Raw genomic sequence first — 25,229 nt, 5'->3', positions numbered from 1 at the left:
CTCCCCTCTCCACTCCCACCCCCACCTCCACTCCCCTCTCTACTCCCCTTTCCACTCTCCCCACCCCTACTCCAGTGGCAAGTAGGAAGGAGAACGCAACTGCTCTACAAGGGCCCACCAAGAGGCTTAGCTTGAAGGGAAAGGAATTCCCCTGGGGCTCTCTGCAGGAGCTTGGGACACTGCCAGAAGCCCCCACCACAAACCTGTATTGGACTGGGAGGGAGCGCCTTTCAAAGGTACCATTGACCTCTTTCACAAAGCTGGGTATCAGTGGGGAAGCACGGGGATGGTGGGTCTCCTCAAACTGCCTGACCTCCCCAGATGCAGCGAGGCAGCTTCTGAGCATGGAGGAGTCTGCTGACCTCTTCCTAGTTGCTGGACTCTCCCCTCTGACCCAATTTCATGATGCTTTGCGGAAGGGGCTGTAGTGAGGCTGGACCCAGCAAGCCTGTACCTCGGCCCCTCTGCTTTGGTCGGGGGCCCTCCGGATCTCTCCTGAGGGTGATGGTTGACTAAAGGCTGCCCTGGCTAAAAGCTGCCCCACACGTTTGCCCAAAGTCGGGAACCTGCAGGTTTGAGACCACCACAGAGACACAGTGGGCTGTGACAGATACAAACATTTGTCTACAGTGCTCATAATTGCAGCTCCAAGTTCATACGAGCAGGTTCCCAGCCCTTGCAGGGTGTGAAGCACACTGTTGATGTCCCCATTTTATAGATAAGGAAACTGGGTAATTGCTTGCTGAACGTAACAGAAGGCAAACATTTAACAAATCCAAAGCAATTAAAAATAGCCACAAAAAAAGAGAATGACCTAGGTTGACAACTCGCAGAGCAAGGAGGTGGCAGAGACCCGCCCAGGTGAGCTTGGCTATCGCCCCCAGCTCAATCTTCCTCCTCTCCTCTCTCTGTCCCTTTGCCACTGACCAGAGGCAGCCTGATTCCCATTCCCTGATGCCTCACCTTCTTGCTGCCAGATGCCTCTAGGAATTGGGGTCCTTCAGACTCCAGATGCCCTGGCCTGGGCCTTAGAACATCTGGACTTCCCCGGCGAAGGACAGCTGGACAGTGCCCTACTTCTCACCCACAGCTGGGACCCTGACCATGCCATGAGGACCCTGGGTGGAGGTGATGTGGGGGTGGGGATGGTAGGACTGAGCGGTGCAGATTCTGTCTTGGCCCTCGTCATGGGGGAACTCTCCCAGTGCCACGACAGGATGTATGAGTTGTAGCCAGCAGAGTGCCCCAGTGGTGCCAGGTGACAGTCCCCCTGGAATACATCAGTGCATTTGCCAAGACTCCATGTGTTCCCTTGGGCCTCACACAACATGGACTTTGAGAGTGGAGGCCAAGAGGCGGACTTGGGAGTGCCTGAGGCCTTGTTCCGAAACACCTGGGGGGCTGACACCCCACTACCCTCATATCCTTACCAGCAGTTTCCCCACCAGCGATGACGATAGCTACTCAGCGAATGGGCTCCTACATGCCTTTATGCGTCAGAAAGGCCTGGGAGGCAGGTGCCAGTAATTAGTCCCATATTACCCACGAGAAACTGAGAACATAGATGTTAAGTAACTTGCTCAAGGTGATCAGTCAGCAAGGATCAGAGCAAACGGGATCAGTAACATCTCATGTGAGACAGGCTGTTATCATATTCAGAGGGGGTCGGTCTCACTGTGAACTGCCCCAGCAGGGGCCTCTGCAGAAAAGCATTTCCCTTCCAGAGACCTGTCAGGGACAGTGACCACCATGGGGGAAGATGGGAGATGTAGACCCACCAAGCTCTTTACAGAAGCCTTTATTGGGCAGGGGTCAGAGTTCATGGATCACCGGGAGGTGCGAGTAGAGAGTTCTGAGGACACTACTGGGACGGGGGCTGCCGGGGGAGGCCATGGCTTGGGCAGGCTGCCCAAAAGTCCAGCTTCTTAGGTCAGAGTTCTGCTGCCCATCCCGCGATGGTCTTGCTAGGGAGTGCCCAGGCATCCTGGCTTCACAGAGCCTCCCTCTGGGGGCCCCCCTGGCCTTGCTGCTGTCCATCTGTCTGTGCGGACCCCAGAGGCCAGCAGAGGGGCCAGTCCTCCTCGGCAGGTCCCTCCAACTTGGCTGCTTTTCCTGGGACTCCCTAAAAAGCCGGTCCAGGGGGTCCACAGCATCAGCCATGGGCAGTGTGGGCTGCTGGCCACTGAAACGTGCGGTGATATCCCGCAGGGACACAGCAGGGCGGCCCTTCCGGCAGGCCTGGACTGGCCTGTGGGGTGGCCTGGGTTGGCCCTGGGCCGTGGCCTTGTTCAGCACAGAGGTGGGCTGTGCCAGTTGAGATATGGATCTCACGTAGTCATCCAGGCTAGGAGAGGGCGGGGGCTCCTGCCCAGGACCCCCAAGCAGCATCTCCTCCGTGGTCTCCCGAATTGTGGGCAGATGGGCCACGGAGAGCAGAAGCCGGGACCTCATCACTCTGGCGAGAGGAGGTGACAACCTGTTGGGAAACAGAGGCCAGGTGGTAAGGGCCTGCCATGCGTCCCACCGCCCCTCAGGGTCCCCACACTCCTCTGGGGCTGCCTGTAGGAATCTGGTGCCCTGAGAGCAGTTCAAAGTCTACAGAGCCCAGACCAGAGCTCAGACTCCTGGGCATTTTTTCTTCCTGTTTCAGTTTAAAACCCAAAGGCTTACGATTTTATCCTTATTGTTTCAGAATGTGCACAGATAAAAGAGAAAACAACCTAACAAACACTGGTCAGAGGAAAGCTGGGTTTAAAACCAGGATCGGCCACATACCTTGGGACCTTTGGCAAGGCCACCTCTCCAGGCCTCCACTTACCCATCCATAAAACAGGGTTATAAATACCCCTGGCAGGGATGTTGTAGGAAACACATGAAATAACCCCTGAATCCCTTTTAAATGCAAAGCCCTCTACAGACAGCCCTGGTCTCTAACCCATAGGGAGGCTGTGCAAGTTCAGGCTGGGAATTGCCCTCAAACATAAACAAAGCCCTTGTGTTTTGTCTCAAACCCAAGGGCAGCTGCTCCCTCTTACCTGGAGCCCAGAAGGTCTGGTGGTGGCAGGAGAATGGATGAGCAGGGACAGTCCAGTCCAAAGGAAGCCCCTGGGAAGCTTGGAGGCCAAAGGGTGGAGGGTCCAGCAGGGGGTCCAGGGTGGGGTCGCGGGGAGGAGGACAGTGCACTGAGTCTCACAGTAAACCGTGCCAGACTCTTCCCTGAGCTGTCTGAAGATCTTTGGCAGGCAGCTGCTTTTATACCTTCCCACCAGCTATCAATCACTGTCACGAGGACCAAAAATAGCCTGCTCAGGAAGGCTCTCTTAGGAAAACAGCTTGGTGGGCGGGGCCTGGCCCAGCTGCCCGCTTGGAGGTGTTTTTCTGCCAGTAGGAGGCTGGGAAATGTTTACCCTGCAGGGCAGGAAAGGGATGGGTGCACTGCTGGTCACCTAGGGGCACTGGGAGGGGGAGGGGTTTCACTGGGCCCTCACAGGTAGCCCCAGGGCCACCCCTGCCCCAAAGCTTGTTTCCCACTCTGTATTACACCAGCCCATCATGACTCCTGTGAAGTTGGGCCAGGTCCTTGGCAACTTTGATGAAAAATCAGCAGCACAGGACCCCAGCCTGGAGGCAGCTGAGGCTGGGTCCCTAGGCCTGCTCTTAGGAGAGACACACCCTGCTCCCAAGGGACCAAGGGCAGTCTGCAGGGTCTGACCCTGGTCTTCTTACACTCCAGATGGGGTGCTTTCTGAGGATTTGTTTACTTGTTCACCAGATGTGAGGTGCTACTGTGTGCTGTGCCTGCACACAAAGGTGTGGCCCCCTGGAGCTCATATTCTAGTAATGGAGGAGATCAAGCCAGAGATGAATGGGTGCTGTGATTCAGGCAACAGCAAGAGCTGCCTGAAGGAAAAGCACAGCAGCACAGTGGGACGCTGTGGTAGGCTGCCGCCACAGGAACAGTGGTCAGGGATGTCTTCCCTCAGAGCAGATACTGGAGCAGAAACTTGAAAAAAATGGGAAAATGCACATTCCAGGTGGCGGGGGCAGCACGTGCAAAGTCCCTGTGGTGAGGGTGCGCCAGACGGACATGCTCAGGGCACAGCAAGGGGCCTGCAGACTGGCCCATGTAGGAGGGGGTCAGTGAACCTTGGCGTGGATGCTGTGTTTCCCTCCAAGAGGGAGGGAAGGACACTGCAGGGTTTGAACAAGGGCACTGCAGTCTGGCTTCTGCTTCAGAGGATCGCTCCAGTTGCTGGACCTGGGCTGGGGCTGGGGGGCTGCCAAGGAGCACCTGGGCAGCATTAGAAAGCCACCGCCTCTGTCCAGGAGTGACCATGCCAGCAAAGGAGGCTGCCAAGGTCGAGGGAGGCAGTCCCTGGGAAGCTCCTGCACTTCCCCGACAGGCCACAGGTCCTCTGCCCCAGCCACAGTCCCACCTGGAACACGCCTGCCTGTGCTACATGTTGGGGAGAAAGAGGAGTCCTCCAGAGGTAGCCCAAGCCTGAGCTCTGAGTACTGGGCAGACCCCAGACTCCCTAGGCAAGCAAGAGGAACTGGCAGTCCCAAGTTCTTGAATTCTAGGTGGGAACTCCATGTGCACAAAGGCATCGGGGCAGGGAGTGCCTGAGACAGTGAACAGGATTTCAGTGGCACATGGCACTTCTCACCTTGCTCAAACTCTTATATCTTTTGTAGACCCTTTGTCTAGTTCGCTGGCTCTTCTTTGAATTTATTGGCAATGAGCAGATTAGTCAAGAGACTAAAAGGAGGGAGACGGATAATTTGCTGCTGGCTGATAGGACTTTCCCTCCATTCAGATGCGGCCAAGCTGGGGGAGGGTGAATGGTGGTGGGCGGCAATGTTGGGGGCACACACGTCACCTGTGCAGGGGTGGCTGGCCTGAGTCATGGCTAGCCAGCTTGTCCCCAATACAACCAAGCCCCCGACCTTGTCCAGGCAGGTCCTGCTCAGCTTTCCTCCCTGTCCTCCCTCACTGATCTTCCAGAGTGCAGTGCACAAGCACCCTCTCCAGGAAGCTCCATTGCATCTCCTTCTGCGTCCTGAGCCCCTCGTGGCCGGGGCTGTGTCTCCTCCATCTCCCTCTGCCTGGGGTCCAGGGTGGGGCTGGAGGGCAGTGGGTCTCCATGAGTGAGCCATCCCCACAAGCTGTCTCCACTGAGAGGCACCCGAGACCAAGAGGCAAGAACAGAACCTGCCATAGACCTTTGAACTCCATAGATCCATGCTGGCCTCTCCTTCATAAGGAGCTCAGTGACACATCTGTGCTTGTAGAGCACCAGTGAGTATCAAAAACAGCTCTGGTTTCTGCTTGTTTTCCTTTTTAGCGGATAATGCAAGGTCATATCTGGAAGCCGTGTGTATATTTGATAACCTTTGGATACACTGTTTTCTCTGTGGATGGCAGGATGTTTGAACCCAGAAACCCCATTGCTAACTTACCATGAAATCCACATTGTGCAAGGTCTTCCTGAGTGCCGCCAGGGATACGAAGAAGTTTCCACGGCATCCCTTTTCTCACGGGGCTTTTAGTGCCAACGAGGAGAGAGAAATGGGATTTGTGAATCTAAAATATGGGTCAGAAATACTGCATGATTCCTTTATATATAAGGAATCTAAATTAGGCTCATAGAGGCAGAGAGTAAAAATGGTGGTTGCAGGGACTGGGGCAGGGGAGGAGGAAGTGGGGAGTTGCTGTGCAGCTGATACAACGTTTCAGCTATGCAAGATGAGTAAGTCCTGGACATGGGCTGGGCAACATTGTGCCTACAGTGAACAATACAGTGTTGTGCACTTACCAGTTTGTTTAGAGGGTAGTTCTTACGTTATATGTCCTTACCACAATAAAACATAAATAAATAAGAAAATGAAATGTTAATTGAGATGGCAATGGGAGAACGATATTCCAAGTTAATTGTGGAAAGACTAGTGTCAGAGCACATTAGGAGTATGTAGCTTCAAGACCGCGGCTCGGGGTAGCGGGCAGCCGAGGTTGCTGGCAAGTATTCTGGCAAATGACTCAGCTTGGCCAGGCTTATGCACAGAGTGATTGGGATTGGCACAGAGGCCTGGCATGGTCTCACAGAGACAGAGGCCTGGAATAGGTCAGAGGCACTGAATCAAAGGCCCAAGGGGTGCCAACCAGCACCAACAAGGTGCCTGCAGAGGACTCTGTTGATTAGGGCCCCAGATTGGCAGCAGGAGAGGAGCCGTGTCACCTGCAGACCTAGGGAAACTGAGGCAGGTTGGGGACATGGGATGAAGGCCGTTGTAGAAATTCTGGCATGGGATATAAGGTTAGTGATGTCTAAGCAGTGGTGAGAAAAGCAAGACCCTCTGTCAGCCCTGGCAAGTCGATGCTACTGCTGTCGGGAGGCACCAGGAGAAGGGTGAGGCTGAGACACAGCTAGGACAGAGAGTGCCCACTTCTGCTCTGGTGGGCGTGGGACCCTGTAGGGCCTGCTGGCACAGGAACTGGTGGCACAGGACCCCCCTCCCAGGTGCACTGTGGGCAGAGAGTTCCCCTGCTTGGCACGAGCAGACAGGCTGTGCGTTCCTGGAACTACTTCCTCACTGCAGTGTGGACGTGTCTGCCGGCCAGCAGCTGGGTTCCTGTGGGACACCTGACTCAGCCCACTGTGTTCCGGGCTGTGTCCCTGGCCAGGCATGAGCTGAGCACATCTCAGGCTTCCTCCCACAGGGCCTGGTCACACGCCTCAGGACACGTAGTGGCTGATAGTCCTTCCCGATGGGATGGGGCCACTCAGGAGGAGGGATGTGCAAGGCCTAAGTGTCCAGAGCATCCCATCCCTAGGGGGCACAGGGAAGGTGGGCAGCTGCTTTGGGGGAAGGGCTGATGTGTGGACCCCCACAGGAAGAAGGGACTCTGATCATCGAGGGGCTCCTCAACATTGCCTGGGGGCTGAGGCGGCCCATCCGGCTGCAGATGCAGGATGACCGGGAGCAGGTGCACCTCCCCTCCACCTCATGGATGCCTGGACAGCCCAACTGCCCTCCGTGAGTACCCGGTGGCTTCTGTGACACCTGCTTAGCTCGAGCTCCCTGTTTGGGGTGTGGGTTGGGGATATCCTGAGCCTCAGGGTGGGAGCCCTGTTCCCTTATGGGGCACGGGAGGATGACCCAGCCTCATCCCCATGTCCCGTGACTACTTCAGTCCACAGCCTCACCCAGAGTGGCTCTCCCTCCCTCCTGGAGAATGTTCCAGGCTCTCATGACCTCCATTTATATTTCTCAAACTTCCTCCAAGCCACCTTGCTGGCAAGAAGGGACGACTACAGTCAGCAGGGCTCCCAGCACCTGTGTAAGCTGAACATGTCTTGCCATCTCTTGTTCTATCTTAAAAATGCACACAAATTTAGCCTCTTACTACTCTGTTTTCATTTTAATGTCAAAATTTTTAAAATAAATTTATCAGAATTTCACATTAGATTTGCTTAATATCAGAAAAATGTTTCCGTCAGGAGGAAATGGTCTCCTGCCTGCCTTACTGTTTAATGCACATTTATCTCCTCCTCAGCCCACTCCCAAAAGACGCAGTTAGTAGCTGGGCCTTGCCTGCTTCTCCAGTAATAACTCCTGTAGAGGGCACACATTCAGAGCTTTGCCCCCTTCAGATTTCACATAAAACCCATGCTGTGACAGCACTCACCACCCTGACAGCCCTGGCACATCCCTAGGTGTCCCGTCACTCAGCGAATTCTGAGCCACACAGAATTAGATCATAAAGTCAGACTCCTTAGGAAGACTGCAAGTGTGACTCACATGTGCCCCGCCTTGAGGTACAAGAAGTCACAGACAGCAGTCATGGCTGTGCCCATGTGTTCTCCAGGATCCCGTCTGTCTTCTCCTCCCCGGGCTTCAGGTCCCCTGGGCTGCAGGGCTCTGTCTCATCATACTCACTCCTTCTCCAGCCCAGCACTGGCTGCCCTGGCCTGGGGTTCATCCTGCTAAGAGGCCTGGAGGTTGGGCCCTTCTAGGTGGCCCCTGCCTGACACCCCACCAGGCCTTTGGGAAGCCCAGTGAGCCCGTTTGGCACACAGCTGCCGGCCTGGCTAAGCCTGGCGCCTAGGAATGTGCAGGCCCTGACTGCGTTCATGCATCCATGTATCTGTGTGATGCAGTCCAGCACAAGCCCTCAGGCCAGGCTCACTTCCATCCAGCAGATGCTGGGGGAGGCCTCTACTTTTCTTTTATTGTTTCAGACTGACTCTCTCGGTTTGAAATCCAGGCCTCACCTCAGCCTGCCTTGCTTCCTGCCTGTGTCCTGCCCCAGGGGCTGCTGGTCTCTTCTCCTTGGCCTGAGCTCCCTTTCTCTGCCAGCAGCCATCTCAGCACCGCAGTTGTCTCTTTTCAGAAAGGAGCCACCGCCCCAGGACGGGAACATCACAGCCCAGGGGCCAAGCACTCAGCCAGTGCACAAGGCTGAGAGTTCCACAGACAGCTCGGGTAAGCGGAGCCCACGAGCTGCCCAGACCCCTGCCTCATCCAGGGTAGGAGCAGAGGGGCTTGGCTCACAACCACAATCTCCGAAGGACAGCTTTGTGCCCCAGCAAAAGAGGGGCTTCACCTGCTGGACCCCTACCCAGGTGCCTGCCTATGAGGCGCTCTGCCTTCATTCTCGCTCCTCTTTATGGAAAAGTGAGCAGAGGTTTGGGAGGTGACAGTGTAGGGGTGGCCTGAGTCCCCTGCCCTATGTGTGCTATGGGAAAAGAGCATCCACAGAGGGCACTGTGCCCTCCTGGCCCCTCGCCTCCTTCTGGGACCTCGTCCTCATCCTCTGTACCTGCTCATGCATCCTCTTTGTGCCCCTTCCCTTAGCACTCAGTGAAGGGCCTGTTTCAGAGCAGGGGCTCAGAAGACAGGGCTGGGGCACCAGAGACCTCCGTGGGCACCCTAAGATAGAGACCGAGAGGGGTATGGCCATGTGACATTGTGACCCAGGATACCCTGTCCGGGTCTCACCTTCCTATCTGCAAGCTGGGAGTATCCAGCCTCCAGTCCAGGAATGGCCCTCACGTCCCCATCTGCCCCAATGCACATGACCACAGAGCTCTAGGGAGCCAGACCTCCTGACAGCAGGCAGTTACTCGGTCAGCATCATCCACCCTGCCATTCTCTCATCCATTTCTCATGCAGGGCCCCTGGAGGAGGCAGAGGAGGCCCCCCAGCTGATGCGGACCAAGAGCGACGCCAGCTGCATAAGCCAGAGGAGGCCCAAATGCCGTGCCCCCGGTGAGGCCCAGCGCATCCGGCGACACCGGTTCTCTATCAACGGCCACTTCTACAATCATAAGGTGATGCCCCAGCCTGGCCTGTCCCCTGGGTACATGGGGAGCCAGCCCTGAGCACAGGCACAGCAAGCACCATGACCTGTGTGGGGGCTGCTGGCATTCCTGTGCCCTCAGAAGGAAAAACCTCCTGCCAGGTTGCATCCACATAACAGCCCCGTTTATGACGTATGCATTTTCCAGCACATTCTCACTGTCAGTCCATCCTTACAAGTCACACAGATTTCTGGCAAGTAGGCGAGGATGCGCTGGGCAGACAGTAACGCTGAACGTATCTTCAACGAGGGCGCTTTCTAGGAGGCTTCCCCCCGAACGCAATTGGTTGATCCCTGGGAACACTGTATATCGAGCCATCACTCACACTGAATAATTAATCAGGGGTGTGCCCAGGGCACGTGTGTCTGTGCCCCAGAGAACCTGGACGACCCCAGATTCCCAGCATGCAGCCTTTTGTCTAAGGATGCATTGTACTGACCTCAGGAAAAGCTTTCCTTTCCCAAATTACATCATTCTATAAACAAACTGAACTGTAACAGGATAAGTTGATTGTTACTATAAATAGAATGGTTGGCTGTCTGCGCAAGGCCCTGGATGGAGCGTCCTGTGACAAGCCACATACTACCCGCATCACTGGGAAATGCAAACTGAGATTTCCAATTGAAGCAGCTGCCCTTCTTGATAGAGGATGACTTATGGCAGGGAGGGGGCCCAGGGGGAGGGTCTCAGGGTCCGATCTGAAGGAGCAGGTGTCCCAGGTTAGGCCATCCAGGGGCCATTCAAGCCACACTTGGGGTGCCCTGGACTTTGGAATGAAGCCAAATTCTGCTGGGCAAGCTGAAGGGACCCTGCTTTAATCTCAGGATCTCCCTTCCACTCCCTGCTAGGCTTGTGGTGAGTGAATGAATGACAATAGGGTTGCCTTTGCTAAGTCCAGAAAAATCCAAGACTATTCCAAAGTAGAGTTTCCCGAGAAAGTAAAGCGGACCCAGGGTTGAAGTTAGGCAAAGATGAACATTAACAACGGTGTAGATTAGCCCAAGGACACATAACATGACCTGAGTATTCTTTAAATCTTGTTCCAAAAGGGGTTTAGCGTGTAATGTGTTGAGTACCCATTGTTAGCATTCAAATAAAGATTGATATGCTGGTTTAAGGAATTACTCAAAAATTTTCCAAAATATATACATGAGTTTAGGTATTTTCCAGTTCTATGTTCCTTACCAAACAAAAGCCAGGTGGGGGGGGGGATTCTTTTGCTCCATGATTCAAAGTACTGAATGGTGGGGTTTAGCATTGGTACATTCGCTTCTCCTCGAAGGGTCTCATTCATCACTAAGAAGTGCGTCTGGCACAGTAAACCTTATTGTAGTGATCGCCAGTGTCATAGGAACACCATGTCCCAAGCTCTGCAGCCTCTGAAATGAGCAGTGAGGGTTTTCATCACAGCCTCTCATTTCCTTCTGAACCACACTATCAGGAAGAGCTACTCAGCCAGACGACACGGGGTCTCAGCCTGTCACCCAGTGAGGGCAGCTTTTCCTCCTGGTGACAGATTTGCTTATGGAATGTGAATCCATTCTTCCAGAAAAAAGTACTGCTTTCAAGGACAGGGAATAATGTCTTAAGCATTTGGAACAGCAGCTCCCCCATCTTCTGGGTGAGTAAGGGGCGTCCCAAAGAAAAGCACTATACAAAAAGCCCTTTGTCACCACGCTCAACGTCCACACAGAACTAATGTCCTTAGAAATTAGGACACAGATTCCTTGAGTCAGAGGCAACAATTGAAAAATAAATAATTCCCAGCATTGAATTTCTGAGATAGTTCCAGGTTTTGTTTCTTAGAACTGTGCACTATTACTTCACTCAGTCATTTTCCAAAACTGTTGTGATTCCCAGAAATGTTGGTTTTATTTCCAGACTGGGTAAAACTTTGTAGCTGTTTCTACTGCCTGACCTGTTGGATTCAAATGCATTCTGTTAGAGAGAAACCATTTGTGGTTAGAGATGAGAAAGTAGCCACGGGGCCTTTTTTCCTACTTGGAGTTGGTTGGTATCACCTTGAGAAAAGGCTTCAGGCAGAAGAAACACAGTGTCTTGTTAACAAGAATTTTTGACTCTTTGAAATAGCCTAACTCCTCTCTTCCATATTTCTTTCTTTTCTTTTTTTTTTTTTTTTTTTTTTTTTTGAGATGGAGTGTCACTCTGTAGCCCAGGCTGGTGCAGTGGCATGATCTCGGCTCACTGCAACCTCCACCTCCCGGATTCAAGCGATTCTTCTGCCTCCTGAGTAGCTGGGACTACAGGTGTGCACCACCATGCCTGGCCAATTTTTGTACTTTTTGTAGAGATGGGGTTTTGCCATATTGGCCAGGCTGGTCTCGAACTCCTGACCTCATGATCCTCCCGCCTTGGCCTCCCAAAGTGCTGGGATTACAGGCATGAACCACTGTAATCCCAGCCCTCTTTTCCATATTTCTTTGGACAAGAAAACCTAATCCCAGTCCTGGCTTTCTGTGTAACTGAGTCACTCTGCACCTCAACTAGAATCAAGCCGGGGGAAGCAGATCAAGGTTGAGTCTCACTCTGGCACAGCATGCTTCATTTTATTGTGCTTCTTGTTACTGTACCTCGCAGATTGTTACAGATGGAAGGTGTAAACATCTGCAATTTTTTTTTTTTCCTGCACCCGCATTTTCTGCAAATTGAAGGTATGCGGCAACCCTGTGTTGAACAAGTCTGTCGGTGCCGTTTTCCAACAGTGTGTGTTCACTTTGTGTCTCTGTGTCAGATTTTTTAGCAATAAAGTAGTTTTAATTAAGGCATGCATATTTTTGAGTTGTAATACTCTCACCCTTAAGAAACTACAGTATAGTATAAACATATCTTGTATATGCCCTGCGAAACCAAAACATTTGTGTGACTCACTTTATTGAGATGTTCGCTTCATTGTGATGGTCTGGACCTGAACTCACAATGGCTCCCAGATGTGCCTGTACTTATCAGAGCAGGGACCAATGGGGGATACTGAATAGGTCCTTGAGCTCTCTGAGCCTCAGCTACCTCCTTGGGAAAACAGAGCTAGGATCTCAGAAGAGGAATGTGTGAATCTAAACTTGAGTTTGAAAAGCAAAGGGAGGTTCACCTGCAGAGAAGTCACATTTGCTGGGAGGCACCAGCACCAAGGGGGTCACATGTAGGGTTTCAGGAATCGTGGAATCCTTTGAGTCAGGGCTCTGTCTTTTCTAGATGGGTGACTCTGAACAAGCTGGGTAGCCTCCTAAAGCCTATGATTCCTTTCTAAGAAAAGGGGACTGGTTATAGGTGCCTCAAAGGGTTATTATGAATATTAAATCAATGATTGTATGTAAAATCTTAGCGGGTTCAGTACACAGCTAGTGTTTATTGAGGACCGACCTATTTCCTTATGTGTCAGGCAGAGTCCTGGTTGATTTCATATATGGTGTCTCTTAGGCAAAGGCAAGATACCTGCAAAAATATAATGTGCCGCCACCACCCCCCAGCCAGATTGTGAAGAAGCTCTATGACTGGAGCACAGGGTGCTTGTTAGGCAACCATAGTGTCATACGCGCATGGCAATGAGAAGAACTACAGATGATATTGCATAGGCCCCAGGAAGCCTTCAGATACTTTTAGATCCATGCTTTCAAACAATGCTTCTCACATTGAACTGCACAGATTGCTTGGCCTTGTGTTCTACAAACGCGGACTCCGATTCAGGTGGTGTGGAGCAGGGTAGGGAAGGGAGCTGAGACTGTATGGATGCAGCTGGGCTAGACCTCACTTGGAGGTGCATGGGTTTTAGAAGTCTGTGCCTGTAGGCAAGTGGTGCAGAGTACAGATTAGAGGGACTGAGACCAGAAGGGAACAAATTGGGAAGCTGATAGGGTGTGACCAGTGCCTCTACTAGGCACGGCTGGGAGAATGAAGAGGAGGGTACAGACTGGGGAACTTTCAGCCTTAGAATCAACAGACACCTGGTGACTTGATCAATAGAAAGAGTGAAGGAGAGACTGGTTTCCCCACCCTTGTGAATGACTTCCAGGGTCCTGGTTCCTTGGGTCCAGAGAGCTGGCCCTTCTGGATGTGTAGACATCTTCCTTAGGCCTCTGGAAGGCGTGCACTACTACAGCTTCCCGGAGTGTCCCCCAGGTCTGGGAACAGCTTGTGTGTGCATCAGCGTGAATGGACAGGCACGGGTGTTCCCAGCGTCACCTGCTGCCTGGGTCTGTTCACCATCGTGATGTCAGCCCCTCGTCCCCTCGGGGCCTGCCCTGAACTTCTCTCCCTTCCTGGTACAGACCTCCGTGTTTACTCCAGCCTATGGGTCCGTGACCAATGTGAGGGTCAACAGCGCCATGACAACCCTGCAGGTGCTCACCCTGCTGCTGAACAAATTTAGGGTAAGCCTGGCCAGGAGCAGCCTTGCCCCAGGATGCCAGTGATTTGCTGTTCTGTTGGGGGTGGGGTTCTGGGGAAAGTTGCCCGGGGCTCCTGGGCAGAAGGTTTAGCAAGGGTCCTTCTGCTGAGCTTTTGTCTCTCGGATTTCAAGCAAGAGGGGTTGGGAGAGGGCAGGTTCCTTGTGGCTTGTGTGTGTGTTACTGGGGGTGTAGTTACTGTCAGGGGACCCTCTCAGTTGTCTCCCATCTCAAAGCACTGTGATCTGACTTCCTGTGACTGCCTGTGCAGGTGGAAGACGGCCCCAGTGAGTTCGCACTCTACATCGTTCATGAGTCTGGGGGTAAGTACCTGCCCTACTTCTGGATCATAAAAGCAAAAGGCCTTTGCCTGTTCAGCAAGCCCCCTCCCCACCAACCACCGACTGTACTCCCTCCCAGACGGGCTCTGGGCTGACTTGCCTAGTGGGCTGGGGCACACTGTGTCTCCCAGCATGAATATTTCTCCCCCACCCAAAGCCAGGCACACTATGGAAGCCTCGAGAAAAAGAAAACATACTTTTGGCTTCAAATTTAAAGCACATTAAAATGTTCTTGGATTTTCTAGGTCGCTCAGTACATTAAGTTTAATTCTTTCAGGATTCTGAAAGAGAATCCCACCAAACTGTAGGAAGCCTCCCTCTCCACCTCTTCCAGTAAATGGATGGGTCCCTAGCTCATTGGCGCTGAGTCAGGAAGGGTGGCGTGCGTGTCACAGTGCATCAGGCCCTGGCCCTCCTATCTCAGCTTTTCTTTCTCCCACCCCCTCAGATCTTGTTTCTCTTCAAGCTGCACCTTTGTGGAATGACATCGTAGGGGAGGAAAAATATCTTTTCCTTCTACCCATTTAGGTTCATTGGCTGAGGCCCTGTATTTAGATTAACAAAAGACAGATTAAGGAGAACAGACAGAAGTTTGTTAACACTTGCATCATGCATACCCTTTGGAATATCCAGGGATGAGTGGTTAGAATTTGGGCTTAAATAGCATATTCACAAAAGAGCAGTAAGTTTTTAGGGAAGTGACAGGACAGAGCAGAAGGGCCTGAGTTTCTGGGGAGGCGAAGGGCGGGAAGGCCACTACATGGGGAGCTGTCATCCGAATGGAGGGGCTTCACCGGGACACGCTGTGCAGGTTCCTCTGGTGCCCTCTCCAGACTGAGGAGGAGCTCAGGTTGTCTCTGGTGATTAACTCCATCCTTCCCTGGAGAGGGGCAGGGGTGTACCTTGACAAATTTATGTCCTGCTTTTTGGCAAATAGGGGCGGGCAGAGAGCCTCACTTGCATCTTCTTCTTCTCAATTGCCAGCTGCTCCACTTAATCATTATGCGAAAGTGGCAGATTTGGGGGCCCTGTTCTGCCTTCCTTCAGCATGAGCAGGGATCTCTCAGGGCAGCGCTATTAGCAAGGTCTGTGTTCTTAGGGTTCCCTTCGCCCCTAGACGCACATTTTCTATCAGTTCCTAATCTTGAACAGAGAGAGGTGATCCTAATCTGTCGTGATTTTTGTAAACCATCTTCTTTTTCAGAGCGGACAAAATTAAAAGACTGCGAGTACCCACTGATTTCCAGAATCCTGCATGGGCCATGTGAGAAGATCGCCAGGATGTTCCTGATGGAAGCTGACTTGGGCGTGGAAGTCCCTCATGATGTGAGTGGGGGCTGAGGTTGGGGAGGCCTGCTCTAGGGTGAGGGGTTCTTGGGTGACGAGGCCTACCAAGGACTCCTGGCCAGAGCCCTCTCAAGTGATGTCTCCAGGAGCTCCACACCCTCCCCAAGGGCTCCCAGCCCAGCACAGGGAGACACCAGCCCTCCCTCTCCCATCAGTGACCGCCAGCGCCAGCAGCTTAGGGGAAAGAAGAATTTGGGTCCTAAAAACCATGGCCCCGTCCTTTTCCTTTCAGGGAAGTAAAGTCTTTTCCTTCATTGGAATGTATTTTGTTGTCATTATGTGAGAGACCTGTGCAAAGGGTTTTTAACTAGGCCGTACCTCACACCTGTGGAAGACAGGCAGCTATTTAAGTCTTACCAATAGCCTGAGTTCTGACCAGACAGTGAGTGCATTTCCAAACTCCTCTGCTTAGAAGACGCTTACAGGGTTTGAACCTCAGGTAGGAGGCCTAGTGACCCCATATCCCTCAGGCTGCTGCAGTTGCATTCCACTGTTAGAAACAATGGTGCTCCCACCTCCCTACCCCCCAGCCCAGAGGGCACCCAAAGTGACAAGGCTGCTGTACTGAATCCTCTTCCTAATATTCAGTTTAATATTTCCTCCCAGGAATAACAGTTGCCTTTGAGATAATAATAGGCTCCTGTCCTGGCATCTGTACACAACCCAGCAGTGTGGGGGTGGGGTGGGAAAAGTGGCAGCTCCTTCAGTGGATACAAGACGTTGGCTGGATGGGCCACTGTGGAAGCCTTGAGGAAAAAAAAAACATACTTTTGGCTTCAAATTTAAAGCACATTAAAATGTTCTTGGATTTTCTAGGTCGCTCAGTACATTAAGTTTGAAATGCCGGTGCTGGACAGTTTTGTTGAAAAATTAAAAGAAGAGGAAGAAAGAGAAATAATCAAACTGACCATGAAGTAAGCAGCACTGAAACAGCCAGTCATGAGTCCTGAACATCAGGGCAGGTCTGCAAGGCACAGCACCAGTGCCAGCCGGGAGGTCTCTCTCCTTCATGGGCACTGGTGCCCTGGCATGGGAAGGCCTGCTAACCCTGGCTCTCTGGCATCACCCTCTGGCCCCCTTCTTGGTATTGCCACCACGCTGGGGTGACAGCTTGCCAAAACGGTGGGACACAGCCCTGATCACCCATCCAGCCTTGGCATCTTCACCAGCATAGGCATGAGCTGCAGAACACCTGGCAGGAGACTCAGGCAGGAACCCAGGTGGGCACTGGGTCAAGCTTCTGAGGTCTGCTAGTGATGGAGCTCCAAGGAGCAGGCATACTGAGGCAGACTTGGTCTGGTCGGGGCCTTTCGTCCTAGTGGGAATTCTGAGCCTTCTCCAAAGTGGCAGATGTTGGAACTCCCAGCCTCAGCTGATGTTTTCAGGTGCAGAGGGCTAGTTCAATGAAAAAGTGAGCAGGTGTCACCTGCCAGCTCCTGGGGACACCACGCCAGGGTCCGGCTGCATGAGGTTAGCCAGGCTGTAGTCCCAATGATGTCTCCCCCTCAGCAAAGTGAACTGTGGTGCAGGACTTGTGGAGGGCACCCCACCCAGGGCTGGCAGGGAGGCAGCTAGGAAGGAAAGGGCAGGAGCTCACTGAGAGGGCCTGGGGTGGGTAGGAAAAGGACGGATATTAGCTTCTGGTTGAATGGCCCACGGAAAGCCACAACCTCCAAAGGCTTGTGGAAGCCTCCTCTGTCTGTGCAGCCAGACCCCACACAGACAGAGGAGACCAAATTCAGAGGGAATCTTCCACTCTGCAGTCGGTCTTGACTCTGTAGGATTTGAGAGTTGAAAGGGATCTGGAGGTCAACTAGTGGGTCCACTTAACATACAGAGTGGACACTGAGGCCCGGCACAAGGAAGGTTGCTGCATAGCTTACGGCATAATCTGGGCTGAAACATGGGCTTCCTGATTTCTGCCCTACCGCCTTGCCCACTCCACTGTGCTGTTGTCTGTATTAGAGTCTTTGCAATAGAAATGGCAACACTCTGCTTTGATGCTCTGTGCAGTCCGCAGCCTGGTTTGACTGCTCCTCATGAGATGCAGGCCACAGCCTTCCCTCTCTTTGGCAGAGGAGAGATGAGGCTGCTGCAGGGATCTCCTGAGCTGGCCATCTGCAGGTCCCTCCCTCTGCTGCCCACCTCCCTGCCCTGTCCAGCCTCAGTGAGTCCTCTTGGTGATGTCTCCCTCCAGGTTCCAAGCCCTGCGTCTGACGATGCTGCAGCGCCTGGAGCAGCTGGTAGAGGCCAAGTAACTGGCCAACACCTGCCTCTTCCAAAGTCCCCAGCAGTGGCAGGTGCACACTGAGCCCTGGTCGCTGGTCCCGGCCGGTCACATTGACTGATGGCCACTGCCTGAGGAATCTAGTGCCTGTGCATCTACCTGCCTGAAGCCTGAGCCCCATGATTCCCACAGCCAGCTCTTGGTTCTGAGATGAGCACCCACAGGAAGCCGACTGAGGCCTGAGGGGCTAGGAACTTGCTGGGTCAGATCTGCGTGGCCAGCCCTGTCCACACCATGCCTCTCCTGCACCGGAGAGCAGTGCTGGCCCAGCCCCTGCAGCTTTAGCTTCATCCGCTTGCTCAGTGCCTGTCCCCGAGACCCTGTGGATCCACAAGCCCCTATCCTCTTCCTTCATATGAGATTCTTGTCTGCCCTCATATGCTGCCCCGCAGGAACACTGCTGGGAAAAGCAGGGCCTGCCAGCAGGTATGAGATCTAGCCTGCTTTCAGCCATCACCTCACCACAGCGTCCCCGGCTTCTAAGCCTCCAGTGTCACCCTGTGAGTCTGGCACAGCTCAGCCCCAGCACAGAGGTGAGATCAGGAATAAGGCCACAAGTATCTCACTTTCTCTGCAGAAATCAGTCTTTACTTCATCAGAGAGACCTAAAGGGATTCTTAGAAGGAGCTTGCTGCAAGAAACACGACCATTCAGTCACATTGATGAGAGTCCACGGCTGCCCAGCAGCAGCTCCGGAAGGCAGTGCTCAGCCCCATCACCATTGTCCAGTGGATGCCTGTGTACCTCTTGCCTTTTCTGGGCTTGTGTTTCTCTCTTCTAGTGGGTGGGGATGACTTCCCTGGAAGGAAGAATGATAAGGAGAAATGTCTGTTTTGAGGAAAGGGCTTTGAATTCCCTAGGGCCAGATACTGAACAATTTGTGTTTGTGACTGATGGAGAATTTCAGGAATGAATGAGACAGCCTTTGCGAAACTATGCAACAGTTTACATCAGTCATGTGAAGTATTTGTCTAAAACAGAGCAAACTGAAGACCAAATTATTCTCCTGTTGAGGTCCATGGATGGCAGATTTAAAGGGAAGAACCACAAAGGCTTGCAAAGATAGGAGAAGCTCCATCTCTAAAGCATGTAGAAGCTCCTTACGGGTGCCCATCAAGAGCAGAGCTTGGAAGCCACCATGCTGTGCGGAACTGCTCGTCAGGGCAAATGTCACAGCAGGATTTCCCCAACCCAGCCCCATCATCACAGACATAGCTGCAAGGGAGGCCTGTTCACTGTTTTGGTGACTCTGCCCTCCTTTGGCAACATAGATCCTTAGGTGCTCAATAAAGGCGTGCTGTATTGAACTGAAGAAGTGAGAACCAAGCTTTCTTTTTTTTTTTCTTTCTCTACGTCCACCCTGACTCCCTACTCTAACTTCTGAAACTCTTATCCTAAAGGATGTGTGGCAGAAGAGCCACAACTCGCTGCTCTAGGAGCCAACATGACTCCTTCATTTCTGTGCATGCCCTGAGGACTAGGGTGGTGCCTGAGGAGAAGCTGCCATGGAACATGCAGGCGTCACTAGTGGGAGCCTAGAGGTGACCTGGATGATGAGCAATAGAGTCACCCTGAGCCACAGAATCTTAGCATCAGGAGGGCCCCAAGAATCTTCCAGGCCAGGGGCTCAGGTGGGATGGAAGCAGGGCCTAGGAGAGGGTACAGAACAAATCAAACAGGAGCTCCCAGGTAACTGCACTCCCAAGCTATTATTTACAACCTCAGGTGTAGGACAGCTCCTGTCCCATTGTTCAGCTGTAACTGAGTGACTGCCTTGTGCCAGGCCTGTGCTCAGCCCTGGAGGCACAAAGATGGAGCCGGTCTGTCCTGTGTCTAGGGGTCTCCTCATCAGGAGAAGAAGGCCAGACACTGGGAGGATCAGCAGATAGCTGAGCAGTGAGCCGGCAAAGCTTCTGGGAGTGAGGTGAGGCCGAGGCAGAGTTGGCTAAGAAATGCATGTGGTGTCACACGTCAAGATGCACCTGCCAGCCAGGAGCAGGCCAGGTCCTGGCACACAGGAAGCCAGTGGAGCAGGAGACCCTCTCCAAGCACCAGCCTCTTTGGTTGGTTGGTTTGCTTTTGCAAGTTATTACAATATTACTTAAGACCTTTTTGGATAAGTGTCACTTTTAAGATAGGTGTTATCAATCTAATTTCTGAATATTACAGGTCAGAAAAATCACTAGCAAGTAGCTCAGAAAAAGGGAAAAGGTACACTTCTGCAATCAGCTGAGGAGTTCACACCTTTTTTTTTTTTTTTTTTATCGACATGATATTTGCTGTTCAGAGGCAATCTGAAAAGCTGCAAATTCAGCTCACCTCAACCCCATTTCAAAGGTTAGAGGCTGGTCTCTGTGGTTTCCTACTGGTTCCTGTGGGGAGCTCCCGCTTTCTTTCTCCATAGAGCTTAGGGTATTTCTCATATGCCCCGTTGGCTACCTAGTGTCTCAGGTAATAAACATATTTGAAGATAAACCAAAGATCCCTATGGGAGAGTGTTGTCTCCTAAAATAGGACTGTCTTGCCAGCACAGGCCTCAAGAACCAGAGAGAATAATAAACAGCACAGGATGAAATCAGCATGATTGCAAAAGGACTGGACTCAGGAAAAACAAGTTTGTTTGCCCAGAACAAATTACCAGAAGGGATCAAAAACATCTTGTTTTTCCTCAGTGATAACCATATGCTACCTGCTTGGAATGTTTACCAGAAAATGGAATAAGACCTTCCCACTGGCAAAATAGAGCCAGGGTTCACCCAGGATACATCTGGCCCCTTAGTCCCATGGAAACAAGGCCCAAAGCATGTCCAGTCTGACCAGACGATTTGTGGAGGAACCAGCAGTGCAAAATGTGTCCCTGGTGTGTAGGACGCAGGTGCCTTGCAGCTGCAGAGGGGCAGCGGGATATCCTTGCCAGGTGCAGTGGTGGGCAGCAGCCCCCTGCCCTCAGTTCCTCAGTGGAGATCAGACAGGAAGCTTGGTCGATCAGAGCCAAGCAACTGAGTATAAAAACAGCCAGATGCATGGCCTATATTTAGGCCCTGAGAGCTGCGATTGTTTGGGGTCAGGCTACTGCTCACATGCCCTGCCCAAGACTCATGTTGTGCAGGGTGGGGCCCTGTGCCCTCCTGGTCAACTTTTAACAGAGATGTTTTCTCAGACTTAGAAATGGGAATTCCCAGGATTTTCTTTCCCAGAGAGTCCAAAGGAAACAGAAAGCCAAGTCTCCAGCTTGGTGGAAAGAACCATTGTTCAGGATCCCTGGGCTGAGAGTTCTTGGTGGGAGATGGACCACTCTAATTACTGCACATGAGCCACACCTATAACTGTCTTTCTGGCACTTGGGCTGGGGATCCATGTTGCCAAACACAGACCCAAGGCAGCGTGTGTGTGTGTGTATGTGTGTGTGCATGTGTAAGCCAGTGGGGTGCAGGGGACAAAGACATAGGAAAATGAAACTGTCTTGCCAGGACTTTGCTCACCCCAGAAGACTCTTCTTCCTAGAATGAACCTTCAAATACCACTGGGCTCAGGGGCACACTGGCCCCTGCTGGGTAGTTTCCCAGAGACGCCCCAGCCACTAAGGGATCTAGCCTCTCTTGAGCCAGAATCCCCAGAAATATGTGCAGAACAATTCCCAGACTGTGTCCACCCCCTGGCTCCCACGCCCTTGTTCCCTTTCTCCCTTGTGTTTTGTAAATATCATGTGTGACCATTTTCAATAATTTGCATAAAAATTGCCTAGAATTCCATTTGGGAGATACACTGTTATAGAAAGGTTAATAGGCTCTGGAGCCAGACTTTCTGATTTCAAAGTCTGTCTTTGCCACTTATAAATGTGCATGACCTTGGGCGAGTTTCTTGCCTCAGTTTTCTCATCTGTGAAATAAGGATTCTGTGTGGAAGAAAACAAACTCAAAGTGCTTTCTACTATTCTTTCACGCAGCAGCAATAATCACAAAAGACTTCTGTGATCAAATGGGGTTGGGGGTTCTCCCCACACACCAACCAAGCAATCATTTCTGCAGGGACACCAGCTGGGTATCCTCTAATTCAGTTTTGACACCATCTGCTTGGAGATAGCATCACTTCTCATAGGTTGAGGGCTCAGTCTCATAAGGTGGTCTCCACCCTTCTCATTAGTTACAAGCCCTGGCTTCTGGAACTTGTGAACTACCCACTTTAAGTTGGGATTCCCATGACCCCCTCCTTGGGTTAATTTGCAAGAGTGTTCACAGAACTCAGAGAAACACATTTCCTGGTCTATTACAAATGATATTCCAAAGGATACAGAAAAAGAAATGCATAGAGTGAGGTATGAAGAAAAGGGTGCAGAGCTTCCATCCCCTTCCCCTTTGCACCCCCCAACCCCAGGTGCCACCCGCCAGTAACATCCATGTGTTCAAGTATCCAGAAGCTCTCTGAATCCAATCCTTTTGGGGCTTTTATGGAGACTTCGTAACATAGGCATGAATGATTAATTCATCAGCCATTGGCGATCCACTTCACCTTCAGTTGCCCTCCTCCCCAGATGTTGATAGGGTGGAGCTGAAATTGCCATCCTTTTATTCCTGCCGTGGTCTTTATAGTGACCAGCCCCATCCTGAAGCTACCCAGGGGCTGCCAGTCATCAGTCAACTCATTAGCATATAAAACGACATCACTTTGGAGATTCTAAGGATTTTAGAAGTTGTATGTCAGGAAATGGGTAGAAGACCAAGTATGTATTTCACAATATCACAGGATAATAACAATTCCTATCTCTTAAGGTTGGTGGAGGTACATTAGTCAACTTTAATGCAATAACAACACCAAGAATCTCAGTGTTACAAGAGCATTTGTTTCTCTAACGTTACGTGGGACTGTTGTAGCTACATGTGAGCTTCTGTGGCTCTGCTCCATGTGTCTTATCATCCTGGGTCCTAGACTAAAGGAACAGCCCCTACTTGGGACATGCTATTCTCAAGGCAGAGGGAAAGAGCAGAGTCCTGGCAGAAACACAATGACTTGAAGCTTCTTCTGGGATGTGGTGTACCCCTTGCATCCAGTCACATGCAGTCGGCCAATTGAAATCAGTGGTCAAGTCAACATCAGCGGGATGGGCATGTGGTTCACAAGGAGGCACCGGAGTCACACCACAAAGTGCAGGGACCAAAACCAGAGAAGGTGGAGCAAACTCTTAGGAACAGTCATGCCTCAGGAATCTCACGTGAGATCCTCAAATGCTGCAAACAGTGTGTGGCACACAATAAGCACTCAGTAAGTGTTAATTATTATTATATTAATAGCTAAGCTGAAGTCATAAAACTCTACCTGCTTTCTCTCCTTGTCTTTTTCCCATTCTCCTTTACCCTCCTCTTCCTCGTATCTTTCTCTGGCTCTCCCTCCTCTCCATCCTTACTGCCTAGGACTCTGTCTACACTTAGAGACACACACCCTTTTATTTCCTGACCTTCATCTCTCTCTTTTTAAAAAATCCGTCCTTGTTTACCCGATGCTTTAGTCAACATACCTCTGGGCCTTCTATGGCTGGCCCAGTTGTTTTCAGGTATAGGAAAAAGGGATAATCCACCTTTATGTAGACATGAAAAGAGTTAGTTTTAATTAGTAACTACCTTACTAACAAAAAGATTTTTTAAAATTATCCTTTTATTTTAGTGTACATAGAGCAGACACTCCCAACAGGTCACATTTGCTCCTGACACTTTTCCTAAACCATTTCTACGTATCTGGCCATTGCTCTTTACCCCCAAACCCTCCAACCACCAGCATCAACCAACTTATAATAATTTAATAATAAAAGTAACAGCAATGACTGTCATTTCTTCTGTGTTATACATTGTGCTAAGTGCCTTACATTATCTCATTTAATCACTGCAATAGTCCAGATACTCTCTCGATTGTGAGTGGAGCTTCTTTGTCCAGACCTCGTTCAGCTTTGTGCTTTGCCATATCCAGAGACAGCTCCCTACAGAGCAGAAAGCCTCAACTTAAGAGAATGAACCTGTGACTTAGTTTAGCCTCCACCAACAACCCACTGTATTACTTCAGGCAGGTCAGCCTCTCTTGCCTCAGTTTACTGATTTGCAAGACAGATATGATAATCTGTGCTTCATGACACTATGGTGAAGATGAATAACCAGAAGACAAGATGTAAAAGCACTTTGTAAACAATAAGGCATCTTATAAATTCATTCATTCAACAAATATTTACTGAGTGTCTGTTCCCTGCTGAGCACTGTTATTAGCACTGCAGACACAATAAAGAACTAAAGAGACAGATCATGACAGGCATCGTGTGTCAAAGTCAAGCAAGGCCCTTGACTTTGCTCTAATAAGTTGGGAAGTCTTTGAAGGTTTTGAACAAATGAATGACATGATCTGACTTAGGTTTAAGAGGATTACTCTGGGGTTGTGAATAGACTGTAGGGCAACCAGTCAGGAAGCCAGTATAATAATCCAGAAGGTGGATGAAGGTGGCTTGGTGGTTATAGCAGTGGAAGTGTTGAAAGTGGCTCGATAATGAATATATTTTAAAGATGAAGCCAACAGAATTTGCGGATAAATCACAGGTGAGTTTTGGATGAAAAAAAGAAGCAACAACAATGACATCAAGGTTTTTGGCCTGAGCAACTGGAAAGATGATGGGATCTTCATCCATCCCTGGGAAGAAGACTGTTGCAAGAACAGGTTAGGTAGATATAAGGAATTCATTTTTGGGGTATGTTAAGTTTGGGATGTCCATTACACATGCAAATGCAGCTCTTGAGTAATCAGTTCGATATACAAGTCTAAAGTTTAATAACATTCACGTCCCACGGTCAGGCTGGAGTTACCAATGCGGGAGTCTTCAGCATGCAGCAATAGCATTGGAAGCCAAGAGATGGAGGAGTTCCCACGGAGTGGGTGAACTCGGAGGTCAGCTGGTCAGATGATTGAGCACCGCCAGGATGGCTGAGGAGGAGCCTGGAAGGAAGAAGAACCAAGAGAGATCATTACTAATGAGCAACAAAAGGGGTGTGTTGAAATCAGACTTTGGAACCATAAAGAACCACTCCAATTCTGGGTCGTCCGCTTACACACGGTGAACGGAGCAAATTTCTTCTCTGACCTTGGTTCCTTTCCTGTAAATGGAATATAACCGCTCCCATCTTACAGGTGCTTTTCGGTGATAATTAAATAAGGTGACTTCGTGAAAAGTACCAGGCTCTCAAAAAGCTCAGTATTTGTAGAAAGTATGTAGTTTCTAGGTTGGAGAAGCCAGAGTTTGTTTTCAAAAGCCTCGACCACACACAAGGGCGGTTACAGCTCTTGAGGTTCTGGGGGGGGGGTCACAGGACGCCTTCCGAGTGGGGGCGGGGGGAGGAGAAAACAAAACCACAAGAAAAAACGAGTAACGCTTTCGGGTGGGCCCGGGACCATAGAGGGTCGCTCCGCCTCATTCCTAGAGCGACCGCGGCGGCGCCAGAGCGCGGCGAGGCCCTCACTTCCG

The 25,229-nt window shown here is 51.2% G+C and overlaps 3 protein-coding genes across 4 annotated transcripts in view; 1 reads left to right on the top strand and 2 right to left on the bottom strand.

The window, feature by feature from the left end:
- RASSF4 (Ras association (RalGDS/AF-6) domain family member 4) overlaps positions 1 to 19,052 on the top strand; it is a 35,569-nt gene extending 16,517 nt beyond the window's left edge. Inside the window, exons 4-11 of the mRNA XM_011953783.1 lie at positions 6,893 to 7,035; positions 8,393 to 8,484; positions 9,175 to 9,332; positions 13,646 to 13,747; positions 14,034 to 14,085; positions 15,308 to 15,429; positions 16,267 to 16,364; positions 17,648 to 19,052. Coding sequence (XP_011809173.1) covers positions 6,893 to 7,035; positions 8,393 to 8,484; positions 9,175 to 9,332; positions 13,646 to 13,747; positions 14,034 to 14,085; positions 15,308 to 15,429; positions 16,267 to 16,364; positions 17,648 to 17,708 — 828 coding nt within the window. The 3' untranslated portion in view covers positions 17,709 to 19,052. The remainder of the gene's footprint in view (positions 1 to 6,892; positions 7,036 to 8,392; positions 8,485 to 9,174; positions 9,333 to 13,645; positions 13,748 to 14,033; positions 14,086 to 15,307; positions 15,430 to 16,266; positions 16,365 to 17,647) is intronic.
- Positions 1,782 to 3,324, bottom strand: LOC105520167 (chromosome unknown open reading frame, human C10orf10). Of its 2 annotated transcripts, none has more exons than XM_011953781.1 (2): positions 3,036 to 3,324; positions 1,782 to 2,476 (listed from the first exon to the last, which is right to left on the bottom strand). In XM_011953781.1, exon 2 carries the CDS (start codon positions 2,449 to 2,451, stop codon positions 1,813 to 1,815), a length of 639 nt encoding a protein of 212 aa, XP_011809171.1. In that variant the 5' UTR covers positions 2,452 to 2,476; positions 3,036 to 3,324; the 3' UTR covers positions 1,782 to 1,812. The 2 variants fall into 2 exon arrangements, with proteins under 2 accessions (XP_011809171.1, XP_011809172.1); XM_011953782.1 differs by having other exon boundaries at positions 1,782 to 2,641; positions 3,036 to 3,202.
- Positions 19,053 to 22,448: 3,396 nt separating the features above from the next.
- On the bottom strand, positions 22,449 to 25,229 carry LOC105520169 (chromosome unknown open reading frame, human C10orf25). Its single transcript, XM_011953784.1, is given in 6 exon segments — positions 22,449 to 24,703; positions 24,817 to 24,848; positions 24,851 to 24,917; positions 24,919 to 25,065; positions 25,068 to 25,094; positions 25,097 to 25,229. Coding segments are annotated over 6 exon segments (375 nt in total). The 5' UTR covers positions 25,160 to 25,229; the 3' UTR covers positions 22,449 to 24,664.

The sequence above is a fragment of the Colobus angolensis genome, unplaced genomic scaffold (assembly GCF_000951035.1).
Source record: "Colobus angolensis palliatus isolate OR3802 unplaced genomic scaffold, Cang.pa_1.0 Scaffold370, whole genome shotgun sequence".
NCBI classification, from domain to species: Eukaryota; Metazoa; Chordata; class Mammalia; order Primates; family Cercopithecidae; genus Colobus; species Colobus angolensis.
The sequence above is the reverse complement of the archived record's forward strand: the minus strand, read 5'-3'. Positions and strand labels throughout refer to the sequence as shown.

Coding starts and splice junctions, on each gene's coding strand:
- LOC105520167 (XM_011953781.1), bottom strand. CDS start 2,451: ATGAGGTCCCGGCTTCTGCTCTCCGTGGCCCATCTGCCCACAATTCGG.